Consider the following 12,123-nt stretch of genomic DNA (forward strand, 5'->3'; position numbering starts at 1 on the left):
GTGCACTAATAGGAGCTGGTGGTGCACTGTAGGGCTGCTGATCAGAATGTTATATGTGAGAACCATGACCACCTAAAGCACCGTGAGAAACCTGAAGGGGTGACTGAAAAGGCCTAGGAGGATGACCTCTACCATACGAATCTCTGCCTCCAGATGAGGTACCACTAAATTGGCCCGAATGACGAGGACTCTTGTTAGACCCCTGACCACCTCCCTGCGATAGAACCATCTCAACTCTCCTAGTCACATTGGCTGCCTCCTGGAAAGAAATCTCACTCCCAGTCTCCTTGGCCATCTGAAGTCGAATAGGCTGGATAAGTCCCTCAATGAACCTCTTCAGCCTCTCTCTCTCGGTGGGAAGTATGATAAGAGCATGACGGGCCAAGTTGATGAATCTGGTCTCATACTGAGTAACAGTTATAGAACCCTGCTGGAGATGCTCAAATTGCCTCCGATAAATCTCTCTCTAAGTAATAAGGAGAAATTTCTCTAGAAATAGCTGAGTAAACTGCACCCAAGTAATAATATCTCTACCAGGTCTTGGCTGATCCAGACAAGCGAAAAGTAGCAAAATCGACCTCATTGGTCTCCATTATCCCCATGTTCCTGAGAACCTCGTGACAACTGTCTAGAAAATCCTGGGGATCCTCAGAAGATGCACCACTGAAAGTAGTAGGGAAAAGCTTGGTGAACCTGTCCAATCTCCACAAAGCATCGGCAGACATAGCTGCTCCATCACCGGCGTAAGCTACCACACCCGTCTGAACTGCTCCAACTGGCTAAGCTGCTGGAGTCTGAAATTGGGGAGCCATCTGCTCCGGAGGGAGAGTAGCTGGAGTCTAGGCTCCTCATCCAGCCTGAGAGACGACTGGTGCTACAGGAAGCAAGCATGCCCGGGTGACACTCTTCATAGGTCCCACTAAACGGACCAGAGCATCCTGGAGTACTAGGGTAGCAATAAACCCCTCTGGGACTTGAGTTGGGCCCACCGGAACTGTCTGGGCCGAAACCTTATGATCAATGTCAACCTAAGGCTCCATCGCTAGTGCTGCAGCTCTGGGTTGAGCTCTGCCCCTACCTCGGCCTCTAGCATAGCCTCGCCTTCTACCCCTTGTGGGAGTTGTTTCTGGGGGCTCGAGCTGCTGATCGGTGGATGAGGAAGCGCGTGTTCTCTCCATCTGCGAAAGGACAAAGTATAAATTTAATTAGCATTGAGAAACCAAACCGCACGATATGAAAGAATAAATGTGAAGTTTTTCCTAACTCTGTAGCCTCTAGGGATAAATACAGACGTCTCCGCATCGATCCTTCAGACTCTACTAAACTTGTCTGTGAATTGTGAGACCTATGTAACCTAGAGCTCTAATACCAACTTGTCACGACCTAGATTTCCCACCCTCAGGGGTCGTAATGGCGCATACTCGGGAAAGCTAGGGAAGCCGCGTAATATAGAATCCCTAACTCTTTTATTTAGCCTTTTTAACTATTTAAACTAACATGTGAATAACAGTGAAATATTAACGATAATTAGATACACGCGGAAGACTTAATCTGATAAATTAAACATAAACAGTACGACAATGACAACATACATCTCTACCCGGAATCTGGTGTCACAATATCACGGACTATCTACGAATACTACATACAAATGTCTGAAAAGAAAGTACAATCTGTCTCGGAAGCAAATAAAAATAGAATACATATAAAGATAGAAGAGAATGTCGGGCCTACAGACGCCTACAGGACTACCTCGGGATTTCTAGCTGGACTAAAGACAGCCACCCAATGCTACGGTCCAAAAGCTGCTGCTCTGGTATCTGCACATAGTGCAGAGTGTAGTATCAGCACAACCGACCCCATGTACTGGTAAGTGCCTGGCCTAACCCCGGCGAAGTGGTGACGAGGCTAGGACCAGACTACCAAATAACCTGTGTAGTTATATAATATGCAGCGGAAAATAAAATAGGAATGAACAAGTAAAGATAGAAGGGGGTATATGCTGTGGGGGAATATCAGTACCAATAGTAAATTAAGAGAAAAGCATAAGAACAATTTAGAAATTACAGCAAAACAATAAGGAACTCGTAACCAATCTATAAACACTTCGTATTATCAATTGTTATGGCGTGCAACCCGATCCCAAAACATAATAATTCTGTTGCAGCGTGCTACCTGATCCATATCATTTATCATTGTTGCGGCGTGCAACCCGATCCAATTATATTATTGTTGCGGCGTGCAATCCGATCCAAATATAGTATTGTTGCGGCGTGCAACCCGATCCAAATATAATATTGTTGCGGCGTGCAACCCGATCTAAATATAATATTGTTGCGACGTGCAACCCGATCCACATATACAGTTCAACAACAATCACAACAAGAGTCCCGACAAGGGATCAATAAAGAAACAATACTATCCCGACAAGAGAATCGACAGTATAAGTAACTACATCCCGACAAGGGAAATCAGCTATAACCAAACTTGTTCCAACATCTAACTACCTCAATTAGCACCAATGCTCAATCATAAGTAATTCCCACGAGAATAATCATAATCCTTGCTCAACACAGAGAATCAACAACTTAGGCATTCGTAGGATTTATCAAGAACACAACAATTTCAATTTAAGACTCACGGTCATGCTTGACACCAACGTATAGATACTCATCACCATGCCTATACGTCGTACTCAAAAACTAACATGTAGCAAATAGGACACAACTCCTAATCCCTCAAGCTAAGGTTAGACCAAACACTTACCTCGATGCCACGAACACAATTCAAGCCTCAACTATCGCTTTACCTCTTGATTCCACCACCAACTCACTCGTATCTAGCCAAAAGTTACTTAATTATATTAATAAATGCTAAATGAATCAATTCTAATGCTTGGAAATACGTTTTCTAAAGTTTTTCCCAAAAAGTCAAAAATCGACCCCGGGCCCGCTTGGTCCAAAACCCGAAATTTGGACCAAAACCCGATTACCCATTCACCCCAAGCCCGGATACACAATTGATTTTGGAATCCGACCTCAATTTGAGGTCTAAATCTCCCAAATTTCAATATTATTAGGGTTTTCCCAAAATTCACAATTTTACCATGAAAACCCTAGATTCTAGGATGAAATCTTGTAAAAAGAAGTTAAGGAGTAAAGAAAATGAGTTAGAAATCACTTACTAATGTTTTGGAGAAGAAAGGTTGTTTGAAAAATCGCCTCTTATGTTTTTGGGGTTTTGAAAAATAAAAAATAACTGAAAATCCCGTTTAAATATACTCCTCTCAGACACCCTGTGCGGACCACACAAAATGGAGTGCGGCCGCGGAGCTCACAAGGTTGACTGCAGTGACATGCTTTAGTATTTTTGGCTTAACTTTCTCTACAGATGTCCAAATTGTGGTTTCTTTACCTTTCTGGAAACTAGACACGAAGGGCTACAACTTTCATTTTTGAATCATCTCAAATTTCCTTGTATATCAAAAGATATAGGCTTCCGAAGTCGGACGAGTAAACTTGTGCGGACCGCACAAAAATCGAGTGCGGTCGCAAAACCTCCACTGCGGACAGCACAAAACCAATGCGGACCGCACTTGTGGGTTCAGAGATTTGCACTTCTCTGAACCTACAACATCCATATTTTATGCCTAAGACATCCTGGAACCTACCCGAAACTCGCCCGAGCTCTCGGGACTCCAAACCAAATGTGTATACTAACTCAAAAATATTATATGGACCTACTCGTGCAATCACATCATCAAAATAACATGTAAAACCATGGATTAAACCTCAAAACTCATCATTTTCCTCAAGAACACTTAAAGTTCATAACTCTTCAACCGGAAGTCCAACTCACGTCAAATAGACTCCATTTTTATTACCAAATTTCACAGTTATCTTTTAAATATTATAACAAGTTTGTACCGGGCTCCGGAACCAAAATACGGGCCCGATACTAATGGTTTCAAACATTAATTCTTTTCTTCATTTCTTAAATAATTTAGTAAAACAATTTCTTTCAAAAATTGATTACTAATGCTTGGGACCTTGGAATTCATTTCTGGGCATACGCCCAAGTCCCATATTTTACTGCGAACCTCCCGGGATCATCGGAATACGGATCTGAGTCCGTTTTCTCAAAATGTTGACCAAAGTCAACCATAACCAAATTTTAACTCTAGAAATTTCTATTTCTCATATTTTCACATAGAAGGCTTTCCGGATATAGGTCCGGACCACGTACGCAAATCAAGGTGAGGTAAAAGAGAGATTTTTAGGCCTCGGAACACTGAATTTGTTTCTAAAACAAGTGATGACCTTTTGGGTCATTACACAAACTCAATTATAACATACAAAATTTGTGTTTCTGGTTATAGAAAAGATCTCAACCGAAAAAATACCCCAAAAGCAGAATAATCTTCAGAGATTCAATTCATCATTTCTTTTTTTAGTGGTATCTTTACTAAAATATTTTTATGGTATCTTTACAAAATAATTTATATATTAAAATTATATAATTACATTGAATACAGTTAAATACATAAAAATACATTGAATACATGAAGTATAGTAGGTCATCTATAGTGCAAAAACATATGAATACATATTGCAGATACATTTGAATACATATATACATCTGAATACATAAATTATATTAATTAAAAAAACATATGAATACATTCATGGAATACAGCGAGACAGTGAATACAATGAAATACAACGAGATACATTAAAATACAATGAAAAAAAGACAGTGAATACAATGAAATACAACGAGATATATTGAAATACAATGAAAAAAAAGTTAACAGACTCTTCAAGTTCCTCAGCCCCAAACTCCGTCCCCAGTCCATCGATATCCAGGCCGCCACCATGTGGGACATTGCCGCCGGTTAAATGAAGAGAGTTGTTGAAGAAGCACCAATTTAAAGGATCAAACGGAAACTAGAGATAGAACTTCTTCAGATCTCACAAGGCAAACATGAACAATCAATGCAAAATCTAAGAAAAATTTAAAATGTGTAACAGAACTGTGTGAAAGAAATCGCCGGCCGGAGGAGGGGGTTAGCGGTGACACAACAAGGAAGGGGGGAAGTGGTCGCCGGTCGGATCTGTTGTTGGCGGAACACAGCCCCTGCTAGGGTTTCTAAAAGCAGAGGGAAGAGAGAGGGAGAGAGAAATAATACACAGCGTATTTAATGACTTAAATGTAGAAAGTGGTCATAAATAAATAATTTGCTATAAAAATTAAAAGGTAGCTATAGGAGATAATCTTTTAAAAAAGTATTTATTTATAATAAATAAGATATCAACCTTTGCGTAAAATATCCTTTTTATAATGGAGACTAAGTGTTAGAATTCAATTCTAAATTGAATTCAGGTGTAAAGGAATTGTCACCAACAAACCCATTTAATTTGGAATGGGATTATATTTTCAGTAGGAAAATATTGACCATAAGGCATGTGATTTGTATTTTCCATCAAATCCCATAAAGCATGTGATTTATATATATATATATAGATATGACCAATTCTTAATTAGGACACACACATACATACATATATATATGTATATATATGTATGTGTGTGTCCTAATTAAGAATTGGTCATGTAGATCTTATACATATTATAAAGTCCTTGAGAAGAAAATTACTTTGAGAAAGTAATAGTGCAATAAAAAGCCTAGATAGAAAATACTAACACAAGAAAATTATTTCTTGTTCCTCTATTTTTGAGTTGAGATTTTTGAGAAAAAATTTCAACACAATATTTTCATTCAATTTGTTCGCGTGGTTTCATTAACCAAAGAGTTGATAGCAAGGATCAGTCTCGGTGTGAATACGCATAGAGTCTTCGCACTATCGAAGAAATTTAAAACGACTCTCTTCACCAGATACATCTTATATCCGATCTTTGACATGTAAATAAATTTTAAACATTAAAAATTCTGCCTAAAATTATTATTATCTTTATTATTATCTTCCGTATTATCCTATACGCAGAACGTTAGAAGAAGGACGACAGAAAATAAAGCAAAGACGACAGCTGACAATTACAACCTAAAGCTTTCTAGACTTTCGAAGTTATTATGCTGACAGGGAGACCCTTTTTAGCGACAACCATATAAAAATAAAAGTGGTTTTGTTAGAATCCTATTTTGCATGAAAGCTACTACTACCAGTTTATCGTGTAGAAATAGTATTCACTAGCCACATTTTGGTCCGGTAAAATAAGCAGTATCCTGAAGTTTTAAATTTCACAAGTGAAAATTTGAAGTTAAACTCCATAATATTGGCTATTTTTTAAATTACATAACTGAAAACTGGTTATTTGTGAATTTTTCCCGTTTATTTTTAACTTGATAATGAATAAGTAACTTAAAAACATAAGGAAACACTGACAATAGAGAGATTTTGTATCACACAAGTTTATTAAGGACTTCCAAGTTCCAACTACCAGAGTGTATAGTCCAACGAGCTGGGCCAAAATCAAGTATGTTAGTTGGCTAAATATAGTATGTGGTCATACTACACTAGAATGCCGAACTTTCATTCAGTAATGTAAACTTACTCATTAATCAAATGCAAGAAGGAAAATTTGTCTCTTTGGTTATATATTTTCACCACGCCTTTCACTTAAAACTAGAGTCAATATGCACATGGCCCGACAGTAATTTAAATATAATCGCGTGCGTACTCAGGAACGTGGTGTATATTATACAAAATGGAGAGAAGATGAGGCTGGCTCTGTGGCTCATGGCCATATTTAAAAGCATTATCCTCCACTTAATGCTGTAGAAAGGGAAAGCAAACCAGCCTAAGCACAACTTTAAATATTCTCCACTTTTTGTCTTCCTTAATCATTCATTACCTACTATCCCCTAAACACCATTAGCTGCATTCACATGTTAATAAACAACCAAGTCTCAACTTATACATAGTCCACATCTGTTACATCTCAGGTCTCCCAACCTAAAAATCAATTCTTGAAATAGCTCTCCTTTCTCTACTGACCTACTGCATGTAGGTGCTTCTTGGATACAGCTTCTGTGGGGAAGTGTTTAAGAGGTCAGAAATGTTCTTGTTTCTGGTTAATTGTCTTCTCTTCTTTGCCAACATCTTAGCAGTATTTTCAGCATCATTGCCTCAAGATGCTGTTCATCTACTTGGGTTCCGCAGCAGTCTCCCAGAGCCCTCTCAACAATTGCTCCCTTGGAATCAGTCCATCTCACACTGCCAATGGAAAGGTGTTTCCTGCTCTTCAAACAGAACCCATGTCGAATCATTGAAGTTTACAGACTTCCTTCTATCTGGGATCTTGGACAAGGCCTTTCCCAATCTTTGCCGTCTTCCTCACATGGTCTCCCTTGATCTCAGTGGCAACCATTTCACTGGTGGCATCCCCGCTATGCTCGCAAACTGCAGCCAACTTGACACGATTTTCCTCAACGACAACAGATTTTCAGGATCCATCCCCCCAGAGATTTTCAAATCAAGCAAGCTTTTACAACTTGATTTGGGTTACAATCAGCTCAATGGCACCATTCCTTCTGAGGTAGGCTTTTCTACAAGCCTTCAATATCTCGGGCTGTGGGAAAATTCCCTTAGTGGAAACATTCCAAATGAGCTATTTGATTTGCCAAACTTGACAGATCTCTACCTCCAAAGAAACAATCTAACAGGACCTCTTCCGGATTTCCCATCCTCGTGTTCACTTTCCCAGCTTTATATTTTTGAGAACCATTTTTCAGGTTCTTTGCCAATTACCCTGGGTAATTGTCACAACCTTACTGCATTCTACGCATCATCTGCTAATCTTGGAGGAGTTATTTCCGCAGAGGTTTTTAGAGGCCTTTCAAACCTCAAGAATCTCTCTTTAGATGATAACCACTTTATAGGGGAAATTCCTGAAACCTTATGGACAGGGAGCTTACAAGAGTTAGTTCTTTCCCTCAATAAGTTTAATGGAAGTATATCCGAAAAGATTGGAGGCTGTCATCAGATAACTTACATTGATTTGTCAGTTAACAAATTAACTGGTCAGATTCCCAGGTCAGTTGGACGTCTGAAGAATTTGAACAATCTTTATCTGTATAAAAACATGCTTAGTGGTTCATTACCAGCAGAACTTGGAAACTGCTCTTCTCTTGTTGAAATCAATCTCGTCAATAACTCCATCAGTGGGGAACTTCCTTCAGAACTTTGCAACCTTCAAACCCTAGCAAAATTTTATGCATTCAAAAATCAAATTCGAGGTCAAATTCCAGAATGCATAGGCAGAATAAGCGGACTGGAGGAGCTAGGTCTTTATGAGAATCAATTGACTGGCAAGATACCACATGGAATTACAAATATGACGAAACTTGCATTTCTTTCTTTGGCTCATAATAACCTTACCGGGGAGGTGCCACCAGATCTGGGGAAAAAAAATGTTCCTGGCTTATTTAAGGTTGATTTAGGTTATAATAACCTCAGCGGACAGATTCCTTCTGAAATATGTAATGGAAACAGGCTTGGAGTCCTGACTCTTGAATATAACCGTTTCAATGGAAGCTTCCCAACAAGTATCGCAAAATGCAAATCTGTATATAGAGTGAACCTTCTCAACAACAATCTGCAGGGGAGTATTCCTGACGACATTGAAAAGAATGAGAATATTTCTTACTTGAATGTTCGAGGAAATATGCTTGCAGGAAGGATTCCAGCAGCGTTTGGCTACTGGACTAATCTTTCAACAATTGATCTTTCAGAAAATATGTTTTCTGGCTCCATACCTGCAGAATTTGGAATGCTGCAAAATCTTGTAAGACTGAGAATTTCTTCAAACAGACTGAAAGGACAAATTCCACTTCAGTTGAGTTACTCTGCGAAACTGGCCGAATTGGATCTCAGCAACAACAGTCTTTCAGGAAGAATTCCGAAAGAAGTTGCATCATCTTCAGTATTGACAAATCTTCTGCTGCAGGACAACAAACTTTCTGGTGCTCTTCCGGACACTTTCACCTCCACACAAAAGCTTATAAAGCTGCAGCTGGGGAACAACTTGCTCGAAGGCCCAATTCCATGCAGTCTGAGTAAACTTAGGCAACCTAATTTTGCACTGAATCTGAGCATGAATAAGTTTACTGGTGAAATTCCTAGATGCCTAGGCAATCTAGACACACTGGAGGTCCTTGATATATCAAGCAACAACTTGTCTGGTGCAATACCATCAGAAATGGACAAGATGATAACCCTGTCATTTCTCAACATATCATTTAATAACTTATCAGGGCAGATACCCATTTCATGGGGAAAACTATTAAGTTCACATCAAGGATCTGTCCTGGGAAATCCAGGACTCTGCTTATCAGGCGCTCAAGGTAGTAACTGCAAGCATGTGAAAAAATCACATGCAAAATGGAAGACTTTGGCTGGTGTAATTAGTGGATGTGTGCTGTGCATGGCAATCATAGTTGCTGCAACATACTTACTAGTTACTCGGCGTCCTAAGCATCGGCTCATCAAGTGTCAATCAGGGCTTGATGATCTACCAGATGGTATAAGTTTTGAGGACATTGTACATGCAACAGAGGGCTGGAGCGAAAAATACGTTATCGGAAGAGGCAAACATGGAACAGTCTATAAGATGGAAACTGTGAAATCCAAAAAGCATTGGGCTGTCAAGAAGATTGATTTAGCTGAGAGAGCATTCAATGATGAAATGACAACCCTAAATCTAGTCAGACACCGCAATTTGGTAAAACCGGGAGGATACTGCATCAGACACGGATATGGCTTCATTCTAACAGAATTTATCCCAGGGGGGACTCTTCATTATGCCCTTCACCAGAGTAGACCACCTGTAGTCCTGGACTGGGAGTCCCGCCATCGTATTGCTCTTGGTATTGCTCAAGGTCTGTCATATCTTCACCATGATTCTGTCCCTCAAATCATTCACAGAGATCTCAAATCAGATAATGTAATGTTGGATTCTGAAATGGAGCCAAAGATTGGAGACTTCGGGATTGCTAAAATAGTATCAGATTCTGATGAAAACTCATCAAAGTCCACAATTGTTGGGACCCTAGGATACATTGCTCCAGGTTAGCCACACTTTACTACGCTAATTTCAGTATAATTCAGCTGGCATATTACTTTGATCAGCTAATCACTTTTATTACTTTCTCCCCTGACCCCTCTATGTCCTTCTCCCTCCATCAATTCAGAGAACGCATACTCAGTTCAATTGACAGAGAAAAGTGATGTGTATAGCTATGGAGTTGTTCTACTGGAGCTCTTCTGCAGAAAAATGCCAGTAGACCCCAGCTTTGAGGAAGGATTAGACATCGTTTCCTGGGTTAGGAAGTACTTGCAGAGAAGCAACAATTTCTTTTGTTTTCTTGATGAAGAAATTCGCCTCTGGGATGCAGAAGAACAATGGAAAGCCCTGAAAATAGTGGATCTGGCACTTCAATGTGCTCAACTCGAGGCAAATGCGAGGCCTGCGATGAGGGATGTAGTAAGGTCTCTTGTCGAGTTAAATCATAGATGTAAAGAGAAGAAATGAAGCTTTTAACACTGTAACTCGGTTCATTTTTCCAACTTCCAACATAATACATGATCCTCAATCTTTCAGTTTAACTTTCTGACAACCAATGCAACAACACAGATTAAAAAAATGAATGATGTTTCCAGTACAGATTTAAAGTGTGTCCTATTACTTCCTCCAGCTGCTCCAAATTTTGAACAAATTTCAGGTTTTAAAATTAAAAAGAGAGCAAGAATGGACAACGCATTGCTACAATCTAGTCCTATTTTGTGGCTTATAAAAAGAAAGAAGACTAAAAAAACAGCACTTTACAATCAGCAGAAAAAGATAGATTTTGTTGGATTTGATAGAACTAATGATGATGGCTCCTGCAAAAGAATGCAAGAATCGATGATGTCTGCCTTACCCTTCTTCTTTGAGTACCAGACTTCCAATGACTGAATAATTTCTAGAAAAGAAAATCAAAGAGGATATGATGAATAGAAATAGTTTGTGGAACAATCATTATATTTCATGCAAATACAGATTTAAATAAAAGAGATATAACTCAGGTATGGGTTATGACAGAACTTCTAACAAGACTTGACTGAGAAATGGCAAATCAAATAGGAAAATCAGAAAATGAGAGTATAATAATAGTCCTTGTAGAATTAATCAAAACTCAGTAGAAAGGAAATACTCAAGAGGTGCAAGAATAAATTGGTACTGCTACTAGAAATGACAAACAGATGAAAGGCATGTCTCAATTATGAAAACTGCAGCACCGGAGTTAGTACAATGCGCACTAATCATCAGAGTAGAAAAAGTCCAATTGAAACCTTTTCAGATTCGTATTGTTTATCCAATTGACTTGGATGTGCATTACAAACAAATCCACGCAAGATTTTGACTACTTTCAGGTTAAATTTATTCATTAGAATTTGCATTGGACATACTCACATGACAACACTACATATGTTGACAAGTTTCGGACTTCTAGCAATAGAACTTCCATTTTGGAGTCAGATCCACTAAATTCCCAAACTTCTACACTTAGAAATGCATTTCCGCGCCAAAATATTTGAGACGAAGTCCTAGAATTTGGTGCTTGCTCCAGTACCAAAGCTAGTGCAAGCAGCTAAAAAGAGAAAGTATAAAACATTGAAGAGAATAGTTTAGATACGCGATAAGCCGATAACCAAGATTGAAGAGGAAGAAGTTCTGCATAGTTTCTCAAAAAGAGCTAATCATATTCTACATCCGATCACATTGCTGAAGTTAAAAGTATAGTCATAAATGTTTGAAACCCTAGAGTCCAAAGGTAAGGTCCCTAGAAACAAGAATCTACAGAAATGCTCCAAGAAACAAAGTAACATACTCAAAAGCTTTTCAAATAGCCTCAAGGTGAAGAATTTAAAACAAGGTTAGACTTGTCTGCTTCCTCAGTCTAATAAAGTATGATTCAGGGCTCAGGAGTTTGTCTACTTTGAATTTAGAGAACTACTCCATTACTGGCTATGTTACCTACAACTAACTTGTAAATTAACAGCTCAATGGACCTATACATTGTCTTGTTGGGTATTCGAATACTTACAACCAGCTAAATTGAAC

At 38.9% G+C, this 12,123-nt stretch overlaps 1 protein-coding gene across 1 annotated transcript; it reads left to right on the forward strand.

The window, feature by feature from the left end:
* Positions 1–1,651: 1,651 nt before the first annotated feature.
* On the forward strand, positions 1,652–10,625 carry LOC104219684 (receptor-like protein kinase). Its single transcript, XM_009770393.2, has 3 exons — positions 1,652–1,816; positions 7,030–10,087; positions 10,211–10,625. Exons 1-3 carry the CDS (start codon positions 1,652–1,654, stop codon positions 10,549–10,551), a joined length of 3,564 nt encoding a protein of 1,187 aa, XP_009768695.2. The 3' UTR covers positions 10,552–10,625.
* Positions 10,626–12,123: the final 1,498 nt, after the last annotated feature.

Source organism: Nicotiana sylvestris, chromosome 3 (genome assembly GCF_000393655.2).
Source record: "Nicotiana sylvestris chromosome 3, ASM39365v2, whole genome shotgun sequence".
Taxonomy (NCBI): domain Eukaryota; kingdom Viridiplantae; phylum Streptophyta; class Magnoliopsida; order Solanales; family Solanaceae; genus Nicotiana; species Nicotiana sylvestris.

Bases quoted from the DNA above. Each gene is read 5' to 3' on its own strand.
- LOC104219684 (XM_009770393.2), top strand. From the start codon at position 1,652: ATGTCTGAAAAGAAAGTACAATCTGTCTCGGAAGCAAATAAAAATAGA. The intron at 1,817-7,029 runs GTATCTGCACAT...TACTGCATGTAG, and splicing joins GTCCAAAAGCTGCTGCTCTG to GTGCTTCTTGGATACAGCTT. The intron at 10,088-10,210 runs GTTAGCCACACT...CCATCAATTCAG, and splicing joins CCTAGGATACATTGCTCCAG to AGAACGCATACTCAGTTCAA.